Source organism: Micromys minutus, assembly GCF_963924665.1.
Source record: "Micromys minutus genome assembly, chromosome: 1".
In the NCBI taxonomy this organism is placed as follows: domain Eukaryota; kingdom Metazoa; phylum Chordata; class Mammalia; order Rodentia; family Muridae; genus Micromys; species Micromys minutus.
Window position 1 is genome coordinate 145,858,708 of NC_137969.1, and position 24,668 is coordinate 145,883,375.

The 24,668-nt window shown below is 46.2% G+C and overlaps 1 protein-coding gene across 2 annotated transcripts in view; it reads left to right on the forward strand.

Moving 5' to 3' along the window:
• SHROOM3 (shroom family member 3) overlaps positions 1-24,668 on the forward strand; it is a gene marked incomplete at its 5' end in the record, with an annotated part of 275,996 nt that overhangs the window by 214,953 nt on the left and 36,375 nt on the right. For both annotated transcript variants that reach the window (XM_080932154.1, XM_080932155.1), the window contains one exon: positions 18,942-19,073. In XM_080932154.1, coding sequence (XP_080788280.1) covers positions 18,942-19,073 — 132 coding nt within the window. The remainder of the gene's footprint in view (positions 1-18,941; positions 19,074-24,668) is intronic.

The window sequence follows — 24,668 nt, forward strand, 5'->3', positions numbered from 1 at the left end:
ACAAAATCCAGATGTCTCTGTCTCTTTCCCTCTTACCCCTCACCGTGTGTGTGTGTGTGTGTGTGTGTGTGTGTGTGTGTGTGTGTGTGTGTGCCTGAGTGAGTGCACACAAGTGTGCATTTGGTGTCTTCTGCTGCTGCATATTGATCAGGCCTCTGCCCATTTCCGCAGAAAGAAACCTTTGTACCTGTTTTAAGTCACTGGGCAGCAGGGTTGGTGGAAAGGACAACATCTCTCTCCAAGCCAAGCGCCCCACGCATGCGTTTCTTTGATTTCCACTCGTGTCCAACAGAGGCCCCAGCCAGGACCTGGAACTCTGCTAGTGTCCCTCTGGCCCCCGAGGCTGTCCTTAGCCTTGTACAAAGTTCTAAAAAGTTGTAGTGTTTGTTGTGGGTGAAAAAATGGCTCTGACCAGCGGTGGTTCTCAACCTTCTAATGTAGTGACTCTTTTTAATGCAGTTCCTCATGTTGTGGTGAACCCCCAGCCATAACATTTTTATTTGCATGGACTACAGGCTTCTTTTAAAACTTCTGTGGACTGTGATAGTTCATTCCTGCCTTGTCAGTGAACGGCACCAGCTGGGGGTGGGGGGGGTGGGGCTGTTCAATAGAGGGAAGGGAACAACTGATACCTCATCAGCTCTCCTTCCCTGAACACACCTAGTCAATGATTACCCAATATAATCTTCATCATAACTTTCCGTGGGAGGTGTAGTCTTACTTTACAGAGGAAAAGCTGAGCTTTGGTGAGATCCATTTACCGTGCCCTCGGCACATGTCCTCCATGTTCTTAGCTGCTCCACTTGCTTATCTTGGGGGACAGAGACCCACCTTCCTTCTCTTCCATCCACATGGTTTCAGTTGCGGAAGCCAGCCTGGCCTCATTTTGAAAGCCTTGGGCTAGGATAATTGACCTGTCCCAACACCCACATCTTCGAAGAACTTTCTTTAGAGACTGGAGTTTGCTACCGCGCAGTACCCCAAGGCGACCACATTTCCACAGTCGTTATCAGCCACTGTCATTCTTTTGGGATTTTATTTGCTTTCTAGACGCTGGATGCTGGGAATTACGTATCTAACCTCAGGCATGCTAGCTGGTAAGCACACGCTACAACTGCACTGCATCCCCAGCCCTGAGCCTCTTCTTCAGTGCTAGTCTATTTACTCCTTCACATACACTTTTACCTGAGTGTTCAGGTTGCTTTCAGTTTCTAAGATAAACTTCAGCTTTTTGAACCAAGGCAGCCCAGAAAACATGTTGCCAATTCTTGTCTCCTTAGTTACTTAGGACACTGACCCAGGACGACTGTTACTTATTAACGACCTTCATAATGTTGACAATGACCTGTCGTTTCTATGAGGACAAGGACCTTCCTTACCTAAAACTGTCCCTTCCAGTCTGTGTCATTCCTTCCTCCATCAGCATTGGTTTGTTCTCTCCTCTCTGTGCTTCTGTTTAAATCAGTGGGTTTTACACAGGGTCCCAGCTCTGTTGCTGCGTTTGCTGCTGCCCCAGTAATCAGTGAACCTTGCCTACCTAGTCCTCTCCCTGCCTTCTCTTAGGGTTCTGACCTCTACAGGAGCCTGCACAGCTTTCTGGGTAACAGCCAGGGTTACATAAAGGCCTTTATGTGGGCTCTTGTTCCCTAGGCTCCAAAGAACAGAACACCTGGAGGTGCCTTTGTAAACAGGATTTAGCTGGCTAGGGTAGAGGATGCCTTAAGTAAGGAGGGGGAATTAAGGGAGGGGTGGGCTCAGAGGCTTTCAGTGTGAGCATTATTTAAGGGAAGGGGCAGTGCTAGCCGAGCTGGGAGGAGGGGAGAGAACAAAGTAGAAGTTGTAAAATATGATTGTTCCCCCTTTACATTCACAACCTATAAAATAAGGCATTTCTTAGACAAGGAGTGGCCTTAGGGGAGTGTCCTTGCTTTAAGCTTCCATTTTGACATTTTATTCACTGGAACAAGTTGTTTGGTTTTTATAATTTGCTGTCTCTCAAAAAAAAAAAAAAATTTAAAAATATGTATTCTACCACGAGTTGTATCATGTTCCCATAAAACCCAAGCACTGTTTCAGAAAGCAGCAGCATTGTTCATCTTTCTAAAAATTTCTCTGTGAAGCAGTAAATTCATAGTTTTGAATCTTCTTTCTTGGGTTTATGCTGTTGATATTAACTCTTAGTTCGTAGGATATTCAATAGATATAGATAACGTATTTTCTAAAGTGTAAATATTCAAAACAGCATGCAGATGAACCAAGGAATTTATCGTACTGTTGGAGTAAGAGAAGGGTCGTGTGTATGTGTGTGTGTGTGTGTGTGTGTGTGTGTGTGTGTGTGTGTGTGTGTGTGTGTAAAAGCATGCTTAAACATATTTCTTACAGAATAACTTTTGTTTGGAAAAAAGTCACACTGGGTTCTTAGGAACCAACAAGAACCTGTTTATAAGTAAAATTTAGCTTTATATTTTGAGGGCACACATATATATTATAAGAGTATTGGGGCTGGGAGATGGCTCAGTGGTTAAGAGCACCAGCTGCTTTTCCAAAGGACCTGGGTTCAATTCCAAGCATCCATCCTACAGCTAAACTTGGCCTGTAACTCCAGATCCAAAACCCTCTTCTGGGTTCTTTGGGCACCAGACGTGCAAGTGGTGCTCAGACAGACATGCACATAAAACACCCACGCACATTCAAAAGAAAAGTACACTATCAAAATTACAAATAAACAAATCTTATGTATGTTTTCTGTACCTAATCTCTAAACATATAATTAATTCTGTTACATTAACATGAAATAATTCATAGAACAGTGCTGAATTTGGATCTTAGGGCTATATATACCAGTAATCTTTTTGTTTGATAAAGATACTTAATTCTCACAAGCTTGTCCTCTCTGATAAGACCCTAACAACTATACCGGGAAAATAAACTTCACTCTTACTAGGAGCTAGAGCCTTCTTTTTAAAATTTGACTTTGGTTATTTGGGTTGGGATATCTGTGCCATCTTACATGTGGAGGGCAGAGGTCAGGGTTGTTTCTCCACTTCCACCTTTGGAGATTAAACCCAGGTTGTTGGACCTGCACAGCGAGAACTTTACCTAGTAAACCATCTTATAGGACCTTGTCTTCCAAGTCATATTAGACCCTCAGATAGCCTCCTGTGACTTGATGTGATCGTACATATTTGGTTAGAGGCTATCTTATGTAATTGACAGTTAGGGCTTGTAGGTGGAAATGTTTGAGATGGCAGAAAATGACCTGACTTGTCACTGAACAAAGTGGCTAGACTGGCAGTCATGAGCCTACTTAACTCACAATTCCTGTCCCCTCAGTACCTTTAGGGACCTGTGATCACCATTTTTGGATAGAGAGTTATCTCAGCTTTTCTGGTTTTTGTGGTTTTTGTTTTTTTTTTTTTTTTAAGATTTACTTATTTATTTTATGTATATGAGGACACTATTGCTGTCTTCAGACACAGCAGAAGAGGGCATCGGATCTCATTACAGATGGTTGTGAGCCACCATGTGGTTGCTGGGATTTGAACTCAGGACCTCTGGAAGAGCAGTCTGTGCTCTTAATCGCTGAGCCGTCTCCCCAGCCCTTTTCTGGTCTTTTAAATCTACAACAATATCAAAGGCTTTGGGGAAGGGAAGAGTGTAAAAGTGTGGGGTTTGTTCGTTTACATTTCAATGTACTTGAACTTCATAATATATTTAAGAAAGACTGCAACTAGGAGTTTTCACACTAGCCTTTCTTAGAACAGGCTGTCTTGCCTTTTTCTTACTATTTCCTCATAAAATACTGTAACTTTCTAAAGCTGTAATTTTTTTTCATTAATATTCTTTTCACTAAAAGGCATTGACTTTGAATGAAAAACCTGTTTCTATTGTCAGTGTTCATACAGATGCTGGAGCCAATGTGACTTCACAGAGAACATCTCTAGTAAGGGGCTTGGAATCTGAAAATGGGCACTGGCTGCTCCCTTGCTCACTTCGCTCAGAGGGAGATGCGGACCACTGCAGACTGGAGGCACCTATTCTGAGAACTTGCCCTCGGTGTGCAGAGAGACACTATGTGATCCTGTATTGTGACCGGGATATCATCATTTCATGTCTCACCTTGGGTCCCACGAGACAGGTTGCTTCCCTTCGTCTCTAAAAATACCTGGTGTCTCTAAATTGCAGTCAGAAGAAAAAGTAGTGTTCTAGGAACTCTCTGGTCATAGAGATGAATTACATGGCAGAGTACAGGCTGAATGGGTGGTAAGAACTGGACCCAAAGTGTGTTTTGAATTGTGGTTTTAAAGTGATGTTTCAAAGGCATAGTGGGTTCTGTTCCACCTTCAGCAAAGTTCTCCCGAGCCAGGTGTGATGAGACAGGACTAAAGTCTCAGTGTTGGGGAGGCAGACGAATTCAGAACTCTGAGTCTGGTCCAGAGAAACCCTGTCTTAAAAACCAAAACCCAATCCAACCCAAACCAAACCAACTAAACAAACTAAAAAGGAGAGTTTCCCAGACCATGAGAACTTAGGAAACAAGATATGGTCTAAGGGTTTCCAAAACATGGTTGCACCCAAGCAACAGGTTCTGTTAAGTGTAGGGACTGTCTCTTCTTCAAGCTTAAGTTCTTAGAGGCCCCTTTCTAACACTGGATTCCTTTGGGTTATTAGAACACAAAACAGCAACATCAGCTGCCTGCTTCTGATGCCTAGCAACAGTGTGGATGCTGTGACCGTGTGGTAATAACTGCTTGTGATGCCACATGTAGAAGAAAATACTGGCTTAGCAGAGATAATACCTCTGGAATGGGGGCAGTCTGTCTGTGGCTTCAGTAGTGGTCTGTGGCTGCTAAGGTTCCTGAGGCCCCTAAGGATACACAGTTCAGCCAACTATAGGCAAGTGATACCAGCTGCCTCCTACCTAATTAGGTATACAATGTATTATTGCTGGAGATATGGAACCTGAAAATTCAGCATTAGGGACTCTGCTTAGGCGAAAATAAAGCCAAATTCAGACTGTACTTGTTATGATGATCTCTGGAGGAGACATGTGAAAGCAATTAAAAGTAGTTTCTGAGGGGGTAAAAAGCTTAGCTTCCATTGAAAAAGGCTGAGGCGAGCTTTGGAAGAAAGATAAAACTGAAAGTAACACCATGCCATGGGAGTAGAACTTGTAGAAAAATACTTAATGTTTAAAAACCCAAAATGTGGGAAACCAAAGCAAACCTTCCCCTGGTGTGAGATGATGCTCATGGAAACTAAAAGGGGCTTGGGCGGGGGATGGGGCAGCAGCTGGACCCCATCACCGACAACCTGAATCTGTCTCGTTGGTCTGCTGAAAAGAAGACCCACTGAGAAAAAAAAAAAAAGATGGTTATTTTCCTTGTAACGTGAGCTTTTTAGAAAGCTGTGAACTTTTTACCTTGTTCCATCATGCTTCATTTGGTCAATTGCTAACTGGATGGCCCCTAGACAGCAGGCGTGGGCTCCTGGAGGTTGCTACTTGTTTGTGGCGTGTGTAAAGAAGGTACCGCGGGGTGCGCAGTGACAAGGAGAGAGGGTGTGCGCGTGGACCCTCCACTTTAACGCCACGAGGACCGCGGGGAGAGCGCCTATGCGCTCCGGGTTTTCCTGCCCCCGGGAGCCCTCCGTCCTATGCCATTGACATGCAAATCCAGCGCACGGCGCCGGCCAATCGCCGACGCTTCCCGGGGGATTACCTGGTGGCGGCGCGCCTGGAGCGCGGGCTCGTGCGCGGCCCCGGCCAGCCGGGAGGCGTGGCGGTGCTGCACCCGCAGAGACCAAGCCGCGCGCTGGGGACTCGCGGGCGGCCGCAGCGGCCATCGCATTCCGAGTCCCGGAGCCGCAGCCGAGCCGCGCGCCTAGACGCAGTGCGCGCCGGCTGCCTGTTGCTGAGCGCGCGCACCCGCCGGCGATGCTCCGCGCGCCGTGGCCGCGAGGTTTGAACTTGGAGGCAGCCGGGGATCCCGCGGGGCCGGGAGGCGATGGTGAGTTCGGGGCGCGGGGGCTCAGGCTGGGGCGGGCGGCAGACTTTCAGAAGCCCAGCCTGGAGATGGTCTCCCGGGGCGCCCAGCCTGCCTGCTGCGGGCAGGTGGCGTGCCCCGAGGGGCTGCTGACACTCTAGGCCTGGGCTTTCTCATGGTGGGGGGAGTGGGGGCATCCGCAGGGCTGCCACTCCAAACAGGATCGCTGGCGACTGGCAGCGTGAACACGCTTCAGCAGAAATGATGTGAGAAATACTTTAATTTTGATAAATTGCTTTCCACCAGGGCCCCTGCGGAGTCTGCTTTGCCTTTCTTAATGTTACCGGAGTCGTCCCTAGAGGAGAGGCCCCAAAGTACTTTGAGGGGGCGCGCGTGCCCTTCCCCCACCGGCTCCGGCTCCAAAGCAGTGATTTCTAGGAGTCTGTTCCGCTGTCAGGTAGCATGAAAATGAAATTGCAGCTGACAATTGCTTTGCTCTCTGCTAAAACTTCTTCCTCGCCCTAGGGGTGGGGTGTATTCCCCGCTCTAATCCTTTGGCATTATACCCCGGTCCCCATCCACTCAATCCTTGTGTTGCTGTGGAGTTGTGTGCACAGAGTCATGACACTTTGCTTTCTGCTGGGTGCCACATCCACGCTGTGAGCTATCGGGGTGCATGGGTTTCCAAAGATCCTTTAAGGGCTACCTTCCCAATAGAAAACATCTTTGATATATGGCTAACCTTTTCTTCAAGTAATTTCACCAGAAGCTGGCCTAGACTTCAATTAATTTCAATGATTCTTTTTAATAAGTACGTTTCCCCTATTGCTTTGGTTTCTCTCTAGATCACATTTATTTTTTCCTCTTTTAAAATTTCTTTCTTTCTGATTTTAAAAGCGTTGTGCGATTGTTGTGGGAAGGATGTATAGAAGAGAAAAAAAAGTAAACATGATAATGTGTTTTTTTTCTAAGATCTGATTTTTCATAGGCGCCTAATCAGCTGTGAACTTAAGAACTATAGATGTTTTCCCATTGTTAGTTTTAGAAACAAAAAGTAAGAATTAACAAGGAAATGAATTTACTTAAAATGCTATAACTAACAATAACTCACTCACATGGTTCCCGGGTTGAAATGGAGTTTATTGTGGCAGTTTCTCTTGAATCAACTTTCCACATCTGCCCCTGGCAAATGGCTTCTGTTTGTACAGCCTGTTTTGTAAATACACCCCTTCCCCATCACGACAGAATGCCAACCACATATCCCTCTCCACCATTTGTAGCTAGGCACATAAAGTTAATATTTTTATTGGTTTCTACATCAGGGCTTCCTTACCAGACCTTTGATAAAACCCTGGAGAAGGTTACCAAGGGATGCCACAGAGAATTTAGTTCCCTAGAGACTTTAAGAATAGGATAAACACCCATCTGTCTAGGATGGCTTCAGTGTAGCAACCTGAATAAGATGGGTCACCTCTCCCAACCTCGGAGTTGAAGGATTCTAAGCAAGTTCCCATTTGCAGTGACCTGGGAACAAAGAGCAGCGAGATTACCAAAAATACCTGCGCCTAGCTGAGGTGCAGCCTGGTTTTTCGAAGCAGAGTATTTTGCTGAGAATGATTTTAGATAATGCTTTGACTTACCAAGTCTTTTCTGTGTGTGCAGAAAATCCCACCAGTGGTTTCATCCTGTTCCAGGACATTGTAGTGGGTTGAATACAGAGGCAATTCTGTGATTTCAATGGAATTGTTTTATGGGTAAGAGAAGTTTTCCCTTAAATGTAGGAAGGGTGGTTGTCATCCTGTATAGTAAACCTCTAAGGAAGACAAGCCTGAAAACATTCTTCTCCCGCCCCAGTCTTCCTCCCTCATGGCCCTTACCCCTTCTCCCATCACTAGTAATCTATGCTGGCCTCAGATCCTGGACTTCAGCCACACCCAGTCCGTAACCTCCCTGGAAGCTGGGAGGGAATATGTTGAATACCACTGTGTTGGCCTTAAACTCTTCATTTGTAACTTACTGTTATTCTCCATGAGTTACGTCTGGCCATATATATTTGTATCTCACCAGTTCTTAACTGATATGTAAAAGTTGTTTGTACTTAAGGGATTCAGTGTGGTGATACCATATATACCATATAATGTTCAAATCAGATCAGAAATATATTGTTTCCATGTAGTTAAGGCTTTCAAATACCACTGTTTCCTTCTCAAAATGTATTTCTGCTTTGCACGTTCACTTAGAGCTCATGGCACATTAACCCAAACCAAGTGGCCATGTAATGAGGGTTGGAGGACCCCAGCAGTGTTTTGGCTTTGTTGGTTCCTTCCAGAGGTAGAATTTCATGAATTGCTGTTCTCTTTGCCTGCCTGTTTGACAGAAGTGTGTAATTCTAACCACGGTGTGACCTCAGCTTCAGAGATACCTTCCTCCCTTTCCTGAGTATCACTTGACCAGGAGCTGCCACTTTCCTTCCTGGAAGGTCACAGAGGGCCTCTCCTTCTAGGGGTGGTTGTAGCAAAAGGAAGCATAGTTAAGTCTCTGGCCAGACGGTGTATTTTCAACTAGCAACACCACCGCTCCATAGTCTTCGGGTGATTGTCATTTTTCCTTGCATACCCCAAATTAATTTGCTTAGGCTGTCTTAACACCAAACAAGAAAAGGAACAATGGTCATTTATTTGTCAAGCAAACATTTACCGTGTGGGAGGCATCCTAGAAACTTGGGATGGGTTCCCTACCCTCAGGGAACTCACCATATATGAAAAATAAAACATGTTAATAAGTTACTGCCAATAGAATGGGAGTAGAGTGCAGGGGTTAAAGAATATAAGTTTGTTGTAAAGTTAAATATATACCAAACTGACATCCAGCATATACATGTCCAGGTATTTATCCAAGATAGATGAAAACAATTTAAACAAACAAACAAACAAAAAAAGAGACTTGTTTAGAGTATTTGTAGCAGCTTTATTCACAAATGTCACAAGAAACCAAATAGAAATAAACTGGAAATAGTCATTCATCCACAAACAAGAAAACAGATAAAAAGACTGTGACACACACATGCAAATGGAATACTACTTGGTCAACAAAAATGAGTTTCTGACACTCAAACCTCTGAACCTTGGTGAAGGTTTGGTTTAATTAATAGAATTCTGATAAAAATGATACACAGCTGTTTGATTTACGTGCTGTACAGTGGATTGGAATCTGGGCATCTCACATCTAGTCATACAGTCTACCCCTCAGCTATGTCATTACACCTAACAATTCAATATATGAAATAACCAATGACAGCAGAAGTCAGTGGTTGCGCAGGAAAGGGACTGGAAAGGGAAAAGACATTTCTGTGGTGACAAGAGAATCAGTTACCCTAGGAAGAAAGTGGCACCAGTAATAACTGGGCTTTTGTGTCACCCTCACGTACTGATGGAGGAGAGTCTGACTACACAAGCACGCACACTCTCTTTCATGTACAGACACACACACACTCCCCCCTGTTTTTTTGAGACAGGCTTGGTGTATCCTCCAGGCTGGCCTTAAATTCTTTGTCCTCCTGTCTCACCCTTTCCGGAGCTGGAACTACAGTTGTGTTCCACCATATTGACTCTTAGTGAGCTCTTAAAAGGTTGCAGAGAAGAGGTATTGGTGGAGAGGTGGGTTCTTCTGCCCCCTGGGGTCCAGCTCTGAGAGATACTCTAATACTGTCCTCTCCCCTTAGCAGAGGAGCTCCAAGTCATCACTAGGAAGCCAACCTCAGCACTGAACTGAAACTCTAGGGCTCTGACGGACTGTGTGGCAGCCAGCACCAGTCTGGCTGCCCTGCCAGCCTTGAGGCCTTGGGGCTTAACCGTGGGCAAGCCCTAACTGAGCTCAGTCTCAATACTGTAGGCTTGGTTGCCATTAGTAGACCACAAGACCAAAGTCCTTCTCAGCCTCTTCACAGCCTCTTCACAGTCACCTCCAGTCTTTTCCTCCAACATTCAGCCCTTTGTGTTGGTTCCCATGGTTACCCCTTCCCCACTAGCAGCTGGAATGTGTGGTGTGAGGAGGCTGTCTCCCCTACAGAGCCAGGTCTGGCTAGGGCGGAGGCCAGCGATCCACAGCTGGATTGATGAAGTGGGGTCACAGTCCAGTTCTTCCCCTTTGTCCCGGATTCTGTACTTTTCCCAGGCATAACTGGCATGTCAGGGCTGCAGTAGGAGGAGACCTGTGGGCTGACAGACAGCTCCCAGGGTATTTCTTGCCCTGTGTGAGCACCTTCCTCTGTATGCTAAGCCTGGTGTGCAGAAGGCCGGGTTCTGCCAGTTTGAGATCACTGGCTTCCCTGCTTGCTCTTCTGTGGACTTTTGTACCCAAAACTGTCTGCTTAATTGACACTGATGACCAGGACCTGGCATCAAAGACACCTGGTGGTGCTTTTGGCACCATTTGTGTCTTCGGGTAGAGGTTAAGCTGCCTGGTAGTAAGGGACTAGAAGAAAGTCAGAAATCACCCACATCAGCCCTACCAGAGGAAGTCGCAGGCTCATCTAGGACAGTGGTTCTCAGCCTTCCTAATGCTTCCATCCTTTAATACAGTTCCTCATGTTGTGGTGACACCAGCCATGTAATTGTTTCATTGCTATTTCATAACTGTAATTTTGCTCCTGTTATGAGTCATAAGATAAATATATCCGAATACAGAATATCTGATATGTATGTGACCTCTGGGGTCATTTGACCCCAAAAGGGGTTGTGACCCATGGGTTGAGACATAAGACACGGTTTTCTGTTTGTTTGTTTTTAAAGAGAGATTTCTACCCTCTAGGTACCAAAGGAAGCCCCTGGGCAGTGGCCCAGAGGAAAAGGTAGTTAAGGCATCCTTGGGAGCTTGTAGCATAGGCTCTGTATTTTACCATCTCTTTGTGATCCTAAAGATGTTAAATGTCAGTTGCTGTAACGCTCCCTTAGATCATTGCATTTCTAGGTAAAAAGACTCTGCCAAGCATGAAGCACCACACAGGTACCAGCTGTGATATTTTCAAGTGGGACTTTGAGATGCTGGGCCCGACCAACTGCTCTTTCAGAGGTCCTGAGTTCAAATCCCAGCAGCCACATGGTGGCTCACAACCATCTGTAATGGGATCCAGTGCCCTCTGTGTGTACCAGACCGGTGTGTCTGAAGACAGCGACAGTGTCCTCACATACATGAAATAAATCTTTTTAACAAAAAAAAATGGCTGAGGGTCAGGCATGGTGGCACAGTTCTTTAAGTTCAGCACACAGGAGGCAGAGGCAGGGGGATCTCTGTGGCCAGAAAAATTTGGGGTTGAGAACAGTTTTGATCTTCAGATTAGGAGATACAACTTGTGTATGTCAGCACACAGGGACACCCAAAGTCAGACAGAGGGCATTCTAACCCATGTTCCACTCTCTGTAGTAATGAAAGGAAGAATAAAATAATGGGGAAGTAGAAACACACAGTCACACCTTGGGAATGTGCACCCTGGCTAGCTTCCTGCATTCTGGCTGCATTTAGACCCCTTGCCTTCCTTATAGAAGGTCCTTCTGCCGAACTAAAGCTTCAGCCAGGGAGAGAAGCATGCCAGGAGAAGCTCGGCCAATAGCAAGGAGGGCTGTTAGTTTCACATTTTCAGATGTGGAGTTAGCAGGGAATGCTCATTTCCCATCCTAAACAGCAGGCAAATCTTGGAAGCAGACACATTTGGCGTGGGCTTAAAAACAACACATGTGAGCTCCTTCCTAAAACCCCATAATCCTCTTGGGCAAAGTGAGGATTAGGTTCTGTCCCAAACAAGCCAGTGAGTTCGGTTTTGCTAAGATTCCACGGCTGATGTTGAATTTAGCAAGGGGTTTATTTCCTCAGTGAAATGACAATCTCCATTTAGGTTTTTAAATTTTTATTTTATACATATGTACTTATGTGTGTCCCTCCCTACCCCCCCCCCCCGGCCTTGGAAGTCAGATCATTGGATTTCTTGGATCCAGCCACTATGTAGGTGCTGGGAATCGAATCCAGGTCCTCTGCCAGAGCAGTCAGCTCTTTTAACCACTGAGCCATCTTCCTTTCAGCCCCTCTATTTATAGTTTTAATGCCCACCCCACTCCTTTAGGAAAGCCTAAGGTCGGGACAACTTTGCTTGTCGACATGATGAAGAAAGCTTGGCTCCTATAAATTGCACTGGGCCCCAGGGCCGTCCAGAGCCCTAGTCCTTGCTCTCCTGAAAGAGAAGAAGGATCTCCCCTGGAGTTTGAGGTGCAATGCCCTTGATAGAAATTCCCAAACCCTGATGTCTCTAAATGGTCATGAATGTGTATCCACTGGTTCATCCTTCCTGAAGCCGGGGGCTGGAGCTGTGGCCTCTAGATTTAACTCCTCTAATCTAAATCTATACCCTTGACCTTGACAGTTTTCCTCTCACCACTGTGCCCTCTCTGATGTCACTTCCTTAGGGGCCTCTGTATAATTCAGTAGATCAAAAGTCCTTTGCTGCCAAACACCTCCTTATCACTCTGGGTTATTTATAGCTCTTCTAATGCTTTAGGCCTAGCCTGCAGTGTCTTATCCCTGAACGGAGAATGCCCAAATTCAGCTGTCTTATACATACCACGCTGACTGACTCTTAGTAGCTTCATCCTCTGGCAGTTACCATGGCGCAGGCAGACGCATCCTACTTGTGTGTGTGTGTGTGTGTGTGTGTGTGTTTTTAATACAAAGTTCTGAGGCTCAGAGAACAATGGCCAGGACATGTCTTCTGGCTCCAGACCTGCCTTTTCACAGACACTGGGAAGTTAGAAACTGTTAAATTCCAGTTTCGGAGTCTTGGCTCCTGCACACAAAGTGCTCAGCATGAGTTAGCTTTGAGTGGCAGACTTCTTTTTTTAATCAGGATTTATCAAGTATGTCTCTTTCCCAGTTACATTTATGGACTATTAAGAGGGACCTTCATGGGCTGGAGAGATGGCTCAGGTGTTAAGAGCACTGACTGTTCTTCCAGAGGTCCTGAGTTCAATTTCCAGCAACCACATGGTGTCTCACAACCATTTGTAATGAGATCAGATGTCCTCTTCTGGCGTGTCTAAAAACAGCTATGGTGTACCCATATAAATAAAATAAATAAATTTTTAAAAAGAAAAAAATAGGGACCCTCAGATTCATCCATAACAACCCATACACATGACAAGACAGCTCAGAACACTCGGTTGACCTGGACAAGTCTGGCAGTCCATCTGTCTCTGCTTCCCCCATGTTGGAATTACAGATAGGCAGGTGCAGCAGCTGGGGTTTCCGTGAATGCTGGTGACCTGTACTCAGACCCTTATGCTTGCACTGCAGGCACTGCCAACTGAGCCACCTTCCCAGCCCAGGGAGAGAATTTTTATTAGATATATATTTACTGGGTGTTATCTCTAGGAAGAGAACCATAACTGGCCAAAAAGGAAGAGATCCCCAAATAGAACCAAGAACGTTTTTTTACATGGTGGCCGAGAGCAAAGACCTTGCCATCAGCCAGCCTGGAATTCTTTTCCCACCAGGGCTTAGACAATGACCTTTGATTATCTTTGTCTTTGTTTTCTCATCCATGACGTAAGGAGGGATAGCACAAGGACAGCTATCTTGTCTTGAAGAGTGGTTGGGAATACTCTAAGACAAACAGTAGTGTCCTCAAAGTGCTCCATAAAGTAATTGCAGCCTCTGCCACCTGCTGTCCCTGTGACTGGTAGAAGCAAGCATGTGCATAGACAGGAATGACTGAAGAAGAAAGGGCTTGGCCACAGCCTCCTGTACTCAGTTCCCTTGAGTACTGGGCTGATTCAGTATACATTCCATGATTGGCCCTTATTGACTATTAGAGTGAATGGTTGGGCTGGGTATAGAAGTGACCAGGCTCTGGTTCTCAGGATGGCCCAGCTATCTTAGTATGTGTTGAATTATTTTCAGCAGTGTGCCCAGTGTTAAAGAAGTATTCTAAAGGCAGGAATGCATCTTGAGTGCCATGGGTACGAGTGAGGGAGCCCTTCTGATGCTGGCCCTATTGTTCCAGCTGTAGGGCAATTGGTCTTGGGAGAGAGTAGCCCATTTGAGTTTCGGGACCATTACCTTTTCTCTCCTTGAACATTCCCTGCAGAGAGGCTTTGGGTATCAAATACTTGCCACCCCTTTTCACAGAACTTTTAGAGATGTAGAGTTTAAAAGGCATTCTAAGCTATAGAAATTCAGAGTTTTTTATTTATTTGTAGTGTAGAATAGAGTTTATTTAAGATACAGGAAGGGAAGTTGGAAGGAATAGACAGACACACACAGAGAGGGAGAGATGGGGGAGAGAGAAGAGGAGTAGAGGCCAGCGAGGAATGGAGAGAGAAGGGACAAAGAGGGAAGAGGGTGAGAGAGGAAGAGGGCAGATTCAGAGTTTAAATGCATGAAAATTAGAGCTAAGGATACAGCTGTACCAGCTGTATAGCGAGCCCAGCAGAAGCTGTGTGAGAGCACTTCCCACAGCGGACCTAATATCAGTGTAGGATCAGTTTGCTGTACACATTGTGTTGCCACTGACTGGCAGAAAGCAAAGGCTGGAGAAGCAAGACCTTGACTGAATTTTCTCAGAGGCATTCACCTCCCCACAGTGACACGAGCTTCCCAGAAACCCTGCTTCATCTCCAAGTATTTTCACTGGTCTCCAGAGCTTCTAAAGTCAGTGTCCCCATGGGTGGTTGTCAGGAACTGGTGGCAGCCATCTGGGGGCACACTCTGGAAGGACATAGCGGGACCACAGCCCCTTCCTCTTTCTTTTCCCTCTCCCTTTCTACCCTTAAGCTGGGTTTACAGTGCTGTGTGCTCCTGTTATGGCTTGCTACAGTAGACCCAAACAACAGGGCCACACAACCACACTCTAAAACTGTGAGCGAAAATAAAGCCTGGAACAGCTAAGGATAAGCAAAGCAAGAAATGGAAAGAATGTTCCAAGTGAATGGAAAACGAGGTAAAGGGCTTAGAGGGTTTGAGGAAGCTTACGAGATCTGGGCAAGGTGAGGGCCTGATGAGGTTGGAAAGGTTGAAGGATGGAAGGGTGAGTCTGAGTTAAGGAACACTTCCCCCCAGTGTTATAGAATTAGTAGATGGCACTGTCTGCTCCGTTTAGAGCTTGTGCTGGCCACTGCAGACACCGGATTAGAGGAACAGCAGTGGTCGGGGAAGTGTCTGGTCTCAACAGGGCAATGGAACCTGTCCTTGGGCTTCTTCCCATTTAAGGACAAAATAGAAAAACCAACTTCGGTGTAAGCCAGGAACTAAGAGGACCTGGACAAGCCATTTTAATAGGCTCAGGTCTCTGTGTCTTCTTCAGCCTCTACAGTCCTTCTATAGTTTTTACGAGGTTCAATCCAAGCTGAGCTGGATTTCTTAAGTATGAGGAAGGAAGATGGTACAATGGCTTACTGCAGTTGGAGATCACAACAACTCAACCTGGCCCACCCTTCTCAGGGTTGGCTTAATTCCTAATTTACCACCCATAGTTGTGATCCTGTGATACTGAGACCAGAGAATAGTAAGAGACAACATGAAAAACAGCCACACTCACTCCAGAGCTGGGTCGCGTCACATGTGCTGGACATTTGTCAGTACTCCAGTCACTCGGCAGAGATGGCTTACTTCTGCCAGGCCCCATGGTGGGGTTGCTTATCTTAGTTGAGTAGCAAAAGGGGGGCCTACAAAATCAGGCAGGTGGAAGTCCTGTGATTGTCTTCCATGTGTACACCCGTGGGGTGTGTGCTGCTCTATACAGAGGCAGGAGTAGGGAAGATGCATTAACCTACTTCACCCCGACTGTGTTGGGAAAGGTGAGGCCTGATGATGGAGGGACTACCCCAGCTAGTGGGGAATTGTCCTTCAGGGACATGGCCCCATGAGGGCAGACAGGTCTACTCCAGTATTTTCACCTGATGCTTCTGCAGGTAAGTGTTTCTGTGTATAGATAAGATGGAGAAAGAATAAAGGATAATTTTGGGGTGCTGAGTTGACAAACCTTCCCAAGTTCATTCCAGAATTCTACGTAGATCCCAGTGGTGTTCCTTTTCATTCGAACATCTGAATTTACATTTAACATCTCTGGCTATTATAGATCCTTAAAAGATGAGATGGTCCCACATGCCCCGTGCTTGTGTCTTTCTCGAATTGGCTTATTGTTCCGGCCCAACGATAGCCTGTGACATCCACAGCTGGCAGCTGGATAGGGAATGGGAAAGGAGAGAGAAGTGAGCTCTGGAGCCTCAGCAACTGAAGCAGGGCAGAGGCAACAATTGCAGTTTGGGTAAAAATGAGGAAGTTATTAAACGCCACAAAGCTCTCTGAAAGGCGTGGCTGTGGTTTTTCCCCCATAGAGGGAGGACACTGAGGTCTGGAGGAAGCCTGGAAAGGGAAAGTCCAGCCTCTGCCATCGAGAGGATGATGCTTTGCAGGGGGAGATAAAATCTCTGCACTAGGGTGTTGAATGGGGGAGATTCCTTTGAGTCTACTTTGTGCCTCAACATAAGCCAAATGTCTGTCTGATCGGTGCAGCTGGGGGTCATGTGAGAGTTTCTAAGTGAGGGGTGCCTGGGTTTTGTAAAGCGCTTTGGCTCTCACAAGCCGAGGCTCTTCTGTCCTGGAGTCGCTATACACTTAGTCGCCGCTACTTCCTGTAACCACTGAAGGAAGCTCTAAAATGAAGATACTGTATGAAGACAGAAATGAAGGATGCCCATCCCCTGCATAGACAGCATGCCAGACAATCTGTATACATTATCTAGAACTCCTGGAACGACTGCATGCTAAGTGTAATAATGTTGATTTCCTGTGCCCTGGGCTCTGTTCTAATTCTCTTACCTATGTTCTAGAAGTGTCTTAACACCCATTTTATAGATGACAGAGCAGAGGTATATCGAGGGACATGTCATCCATGCTCAGGATTCTCCAGAGCCAAGTTTTTAGCCTTTTGCATGTGGTTGGTCCTTTGAGCCTCAGGCCCAGAGTTTTCTAGCTCAGTGTTACTATCAAAGTCAAAAGTGAGATAATCTCAACCAAGCCCTAAACTTCACATTTAGAATTACACTGATCATATAGAAGGAGGCGGGGCTGCATACGTACAATTAAGTATAGTTATATTAGTATTTTGTTACTATGGCGACATACCCAAGGTAGGCTGGCTTGATAAAGAAAAAAAAGTTTCATTAAAGCCCACAGTTCTAGAGGCTGAATATGAATGTCCCAATAGGGCAGGCTCCTCATCTTCAGCAAGAGCCCTCAAGGCAGTACCATATCCTGTCAGATTGCATCATGCCTGGGAGCACAGATCTAGAGCAAAACAGGAAGGTAGATAATGATTCAAGGGCCCAGTTCATCTGTATAACAGCCCACTTTTCCAAGCTCAGGACTATGAATCCCACCGCCCCCCCCCCATCTTTGATACCACCTCCTGAAGGTCCTGCTGCTCTACCGAGTCCATGAGTCCTTGGGAGGCACCTTTAGGATCTATCTAGGCCATGGGTAAGATAAAGAGAAAATCCCCGATGAGCCCACCTAGTGAGCCTCGGAACACCTCCCTCCTCAGGATCTCTGGATAAAAAGAGCCTTTTTTGTTTGTCTTAGGGTTTGAGAAAGAACGTTCTTTGACTTCATTCTGTGTTCTAAGAAATAGAAGGCCAGATGGACAGGCTTAATCTTGACGGAGGCTCGATAATCCTCCCCTTTTGGCCAAGGCCTATACAGAGGCGGAGCAGCTTCACCGTGCCTCTCATAGGCCCAGCAGTTGGATCTCAGAGGCTTAGAAAAACCCTTGAACACAAGCTGCAAATACCACCGTGAGGGCGGCAGAATCCACTTGCAGGGGAGGGGTGGCAGGATGGCTCAGAGGGTAAAGCGCTTGCTGCACAAGCTGGACAATGCAGGAATCCACGTAAAAAGGTCAGATGCAGGGGTGCATGTCTGTAACCCCATCACTCCTGTGTGACTTGATAGTCCCCTGGGCTACCCTGGGACACACGGCAGAGCCGAAAGACACGGCACAGAGACTGTGTCCAGGTAGAGGGGGACAGATAACTCACCAAAGTTGTCCTTTGACCACGGGTGTGGCATGGCGTGCACACACCCTTATTCACACTTATACATCACACACAATAATACTATAAAACAAAACCTTAAACCCACTTCAGAGCTCGGAGCAGGGCCAGTGTGATAAAGGTGTTTGGAAATCCTAGAGCAGAGCTGCTCCTGAGGAGCAATGTGGCAAGAGGCACTTTTCTCTGACTCCCTAGGAGTAGGAAGAGAGTTGTAGGAATGGTTTTTGGGCCTGCAGGTGGCGGGCTGGATCAGAATGGATGCACAAAAGGCCTTCCAACATGATAGAATCCAAACAGTCTGAAATAGCTGAAGCCCAAGAATTGCCCAGGGTTCCTGGTGGGTTCCTCCTGAGCTGCCACCCACTAAGCAGCACAGGGGCTGTTGCTCTTGAAGACTTCACCCCTCAAGAAGCAGGGAAACAGTGTAAGAGCTCAGAACAGTGAATTCAGTTTTCAGAGCCCTAGCAGTCAATGTGGCTGAGGTATTTAGTGGTAGACTATTTATCTAGCATGCACAGAGCCCTGGCTTCCAACCTCGAGGACTGCAGTTCTGGGGCCTGGTGCATGCTAGGTGAGTGTTCTACCTCTGAACCATATCAGAAGTCCTAGGACTGCAAAACAAAAAAAGCAGCTTTCAGAGAAGTTACAAAGTACACAAAGCATAAAGATATAAAGAGAAGACTTAATTAGCCACAAAACCTAGGCAGTCAGGGTAGATGACTTCTGTAGATTTGCTGCCTTTAGGACACAGCTTGGGGGTATAGACTGAGCCCTGCTCAGCTGTTTGCTCTGGCTCCAGTCCGAGTTTCTGGTCTTTCCAGTGAAATTCACACTCAGCTATTGGTTTTCTTGTTTTTACCAGAGACGTGTGTGCAGTCCCGGGCCATGCAGATCCTGGTACCTCTAACTCCCTCAGCTTGGAGCAAATCACCTGCAGTCCTCAGCACCGGAAAGCAACGTGGTCAGGAGGGGTGAAGCTTCGGCTAAAGCAGAGGTAGGAGGCTCAGAGGTTAGTGCTGAACTGTGTGGAAGAAAAGACTGGCCCACCCTGGGGAGAGGGCCTGGGCTGGTACAGAGAGAGAAGGGGCTCAACAAGGAGGTCCCCTAAGTTAAACGTCAGAAGGATGTGGACGTTATACCTGTTTTTTTCTCCCAGTCCCAGGCTCCCAGAAATAAGACTCAAGCTTATATTTATATTTACAAATACCTCGGCCATATAGCTGGGCTCTACTCTTGCCATGACTAAAATGTCCCATGTATTTTAACCTTTGTTCCGTCATGTGGCCCGTCACCTGTGCTCAGTTGCCCTCGTCTGTCTGCTCACATCTTCCCACCTTTTGTTTCCTCCCTGAGCCACAGACCATAGGCTTTTTAACTGACGAATGATGCACCCATGCAATACACAAGATATTCTTTCTGCAGAAGGAACCTTGTCTGTTTTAGGCCTGGATATTGAACCCACAGTCTTGAAAGATAATAGCAAATGCTCTACCACTGTGCTATTAGGCATTACAATTTTGAATTTTGGACTGGTATAGTGGCATCTGCCTTTAATCCCAGTACTCAGAAAGCAGAGACATGTGAATCCAAGAATTGAAGGCTAGCCTGGTCTATATAGCAAGTTGTAGGCCAGACAGGGTTATATAGGAAGAGCCTGTCTTTAAAGGGAGGGGGTAGGGAGGGAGGGAAGTAGGGGGTAAGGAGAGAGAGAGAGAGAGAAAGTAACTGGGTTTGTGCCAACCTAGATTTGCATGTTTGGGTTTTCTATGTTTAAGATATACAAATACACATTAAACTAACTGTTATGTTTTATGTAATAAAATAATAGTTGTAGTTGATAATTTATATTAAGATTCTTTATTATATTCCATTTTAAGAAAGATACTCAAAGGTAAGTTTGAACATGCCAGAGAAGCCAGCTGTCTGGTGAGTGGGGTAGGCTGGGCATAGGCTGAGCTTCTCAGAACCATTGGGCAGGCTTGCTCCTGCAACAGGTGCATTCAGAAGTCCCAGGGTCAGAGCTATTCCCTTTGTATCCTCTTGGATAAACCCTGTAGCATTGGTAGAGCCTGGGGGTCAGGAAGTTACTATTCGCTGGGATGGCCTCTCTAACCTGGGAAGAAAACAGTCAAGATCCTGAACCAAGATGGTGCTCACAGGGCAAGAGACGGGACAGATTCTAGAAGGATTTGGAGACAAAGTTAAGGGCAGATGATGAGTATGGGAAAGGAGCAGGACAGTTGGCGAGTGGTTTCCAGGGACACTGCTGTAGGAGACTTAGAGGTATTGGTAGGGCTCTTGGCCAACACTGGGGCAGCAGAAGAGCAGGGACCACCTGCTGGTTAAGAGTAGGAATTCAGGCTGGGTGTGGTGCACATGCCTTTAACCCCAGCAGCCAGCGGGGCAGAGACAGATGGGTGTCTGTGAGTTTCATGGCTGTTGGTATTATTGCTGCTATTCCCTGGCCTCCATGTTTGCACATGTGCACACACACACATGAAGACAACACACACACTCAGAAAATACTGTGTAAAGCAATCCTTGAAAAGTTGAACAGAAAAGACTTAAATACATCCATTTGGTAGCCTAACCATAAATAAGTCATTCTTTAAAAGTATCCAGGGATGCTGGCATTTAGAGGCATCCGTTGTTTCCTCATGGTCAAGTTGAAGCTCAGGCATTTTTGGCAATACCACTCAAATGTCTTTCCTAGGAGCTGCAGGGCACTGGGGGCCACGTGAGGTTGAAATCTCATTGCAGCTGATGGCAACTTTGGTGACTTGGTTATAGTGAGGTTCCGATGTCTCTCCACTGTGAGGAGCACCATGTACCCGTTAGCAACTCATAACTATGCTGGAGAGTCACGAGGTTGAGGCTGCATGTAATACCCTGCTTGTCTTCAGACCTTCTTTTCACTAACTTTCACGTCCTGTGGCAACATTCTAGAAACTACTCCATATTTCTTTCTTCTATGTTTATTCATGGGAATTCTTTAGGGAAGCACTGTTATTTTTCCTCTCCCATCTATTTCTCCAGTGATTGATTTATGATTGAAATATGAAATAGAACTTCCATTTGTTTTGTCTCCTACCCTTCTGTTATTTCTGCTGTTGCTTCCAATTGTCTCGTCTTGGCTCTGGTTTAAATCCTACTCTGAAACATACAGAAGTGTAAAATGTAAAGTGTAAAATATTTTTCATTCTTACTGGTACAGAAAGCAAATGACCATGTATTCTCTGCTTTGAAGCAGGAGGCTGGTAGTGGGTACGTCCCCAGGCCTGTGCTGGAATTTTGAAGATTGGAAACTTCTAGAGTCACCTACCTCATGGACCTCATGAGGTCAGAGTTCTTCCCAGCTGCTTCTTCATTTAGCAATCTAGCCTCCCTGCTGCAGTGTGCCTCTTTGGCTGCTGAGGCTGACTTTTGAGTTCAAGGCTACCCCAAGCCACATCATGAGACCCTGTAGCCTAGAGAGAGGCAGGACAGTACTCTGCCTTGGTTTGTTTGAAGTAGGGTCTTGGTATGTATGTATCCTAGTTCAACCTACAACTTCTGAATCCCCTGCCTCTGCTGTGATTTCAAGTGTGAACCACCATGCCCAGTGGGAGGAAGAGAGAATCTTTATGATCTGACCTGTCTTGGCAGAAACATCTCCCTAAAAAATCTGTGGAATTTTAGATCAGAGTAGTTGGTAATTAGTTGGTAATGGAGACCAGTTATGCTAGCTTACAACCAAGGATTTTCCACCCCAGTGCCTCTCTCGCTGTCTTAGTCAGGGTTTCTATTCCTGCACAAACATCATGACCAAGAAACAAGTTGGGGAGGAAAGGGTTTATTCAGCTTACACTTCCATATCGCTGTTCATCACCAGAGGAAGTCAGGACTAGAACTCAAGCAGGTCAGGAAGCAGGAGCTGATGCAGAGCCCTTGGAGGGATGTCACTTACTGGCTTGCTTCCCCTGGCTTGCTCAGCCTGCTTTCTTATAGAATCCAGGTCTACCAGCCCAGGGATGGCACCACCCACGATGGGCTGGGCCCTCCCCCCTTGATCACTGGTTGAGAAAATGCCTTACAGCTGGATCTCATGGAGGCGTTTCCCCCACTGAGGCTCCTTTCTCTGTGATAACTGCAGTTGTGTCAAGTTGACACAAAACCAGCCGGGACACTCGCAGTCCTTCACTTACCAGTCACCATTGCCCTTAGAATAACTTGTCTGTGATCAAACAGCTCCTGCTCTGTGAGGTTGAATCCAGGTGAAAGGATGACCGGCTCAGTCAGCTCCTCCAGTGCGAGATTCTTCTGGCACTTCCTCTCAGCGGGGAATTCTGTCTCCAGCTGTTTCCTGCCTGCTCTCCAGATAATGTCTCAGTGAGGCCCTGGTGAGACCACACAAGAGCTGATGCTTCAAAAGCTGAGGCAGTGAGCACTCGGGGTTCACAAAAGGTGGGAGGAGGCTTCCTGCTTTTACTTTTGATACATCTTCCAGGACAGGTTTCCCTGGCTTCCCTCCTCCTGCTGCCCGGCATTTCAAAGCGGTGTGCTGGCTTTTCCCAGGAAAAGTACTAAGGGCCACCCTTTCTTCTTGGTCCATTTACATAGGTGACTGAGGGGTAGAGTCCCTCCCACTTGCTCCGAGCTCTGGCGGTTCCTGCCCTTTAACTGCGGGCTCACGTGCCCGCGAAGGGACTCGCTGGGGAGCCCCGCCCCCATGGGGGGAGCCTCTGGCGACTTCGCTCTCTGCCCTGCTCCTGAGTACCAAACCAGAAGGGGGTTTCTCTGTGGGATGTTTCCGTTTGCTCAGGGTAAGTGAACACTATTAGAGTGAGACTCAGGGTCTTACATTGTATGGCTCTCACTCAAGAACCGTTTTTTGATGTCTTTTTGATAATGTGTTCTATCTGGCTTTTTCTCTTCTTTTTTTGACTTTTTGTTGTTGTTCTTTGGTTGGTTTGCTGTTTGGGTTTTTTGTTGTTGTGATTTGTTGGTCCTTGTGTCGTTGTTTTCCTGAGACAAGTTGATCTGGAACTCTCCCTGTAGTCTGGCTGACCTCAGACTCACCATAATCATCCAACTTTCTAGCTTCCCAAGAATATGTATTTTTAAAGAAAAGTAAGCAACTACACGTTAGGTTTCAACCTAGTTAAAGCGCCCAGTGTGCTGTTAATGCTTCTGTTTGGGAATTTCCAGCCACTCTCTGCTGTCTACAGGAAGGGCTACCAGTTTCTCAGGGCTTATCTGCCTAGTCTGTTTCTTTATCTCACTCAAATCAGCCAGTGCGCTCTGCTTCTCCCAGTGAACTTTCAGAATTGTGCTCTCAGGAGGAAGGGCTGGGCCAGACCAGTGCCAAGTCCTCCCAAAGCTCCGAGTTTTTAAACCTCATTTTGCTTCAGCTCATCCCTTCTCTTTTTATGCAGATGAGTTTCTGGCCACATAGCTTTTGTCTTTTATCAGAAAGTGAGTAGGTTTTGTTGTTGTTCGGGTTTTTTTTTTTTACTTCCCACGAGAAGAGCCTTACTGTGTAGTGCACAATGATGACCCCATATCCTTGTCCCCAAGGGCTGACATGTGTGTGCTGCCACACCTGCCTTCTCCTTCATGGAGTCCCATGTAACCCAGTCTGGCCTCAAACTCAAACCCTCTTTGTAGCCAGAGGATAACCATAACTCCTGCCTCTCCAGACTGTCTTCTAAGGACTGGGATTACAGCAGTGTGCCCCCACACCTGGCTTCTCCTCAACTTCTGTGAAGATGCTCCTTGTGGTATACAAGACTGGCTAAATTTTTCTCTGAAATCTATTTTTTTTTTGTTTGTCTGTTTGTTTTATAATTTTTTGTATTGTTTTTATAGAGCATGTAGGATAATGGTATTAATTAGGGCATCGTCTGTCTGTCTTTTTTTTTTTCTTTCTTTCTTTTATCAGGGTTTCTCTGTGTAGCCCTGGCTGTCCAGGAATTTATTCTATAGACCAGCTGGCCTCAAACTCACTGAGATCAGTCCGCCTCTATCTCCTGAGTTCTGGCCTTAAAGGCGTGTGCCACTCCTCCTAGGTATGTGTCACGTCATACACCATGCTTTGCTCATAGTCCCCGCTATACCTCACTCTGCTCCCTTCTGGCCTACATGGTTTCTGAGGGGATGGTGTGTGTCAGTCTTACCTTCACTCTCCCATGGCTGAATTCTTTCCTCTAAGCCCTTCTCAGATGTGCTAATTAAAAAAAAAAAAAAAAAAAAAAAAAAAAAGATTACTCCTTTAGTTTCTTTTTTCACTTGTACATATAATGTACTTTAATCATATCTCCATTTTCCTGCCTCCTTCCCTGAAAGCCCCTCCTGCTTTCAGTCTTTTTTATCTCACTGCATTTAATTAGGCTTACCTGCATGAACTGGGGTTTGGGATCACCTTGGTTGACCTTTCTTCTTCAGTCGGTTTTCCCTGATGTGGAGATGTCCTCTGAGTCCTTATGGCCATTTGACCTGGTCCCACCTTTGTTCACTGAGCTCCTGGACTTGTGGTTTGTGCGCTGATGTGTGTTTGGGAAGATTTCTCCCAGTCATAACTTCAAAGATTCCTGGAGTCAGTTCCCTTTTC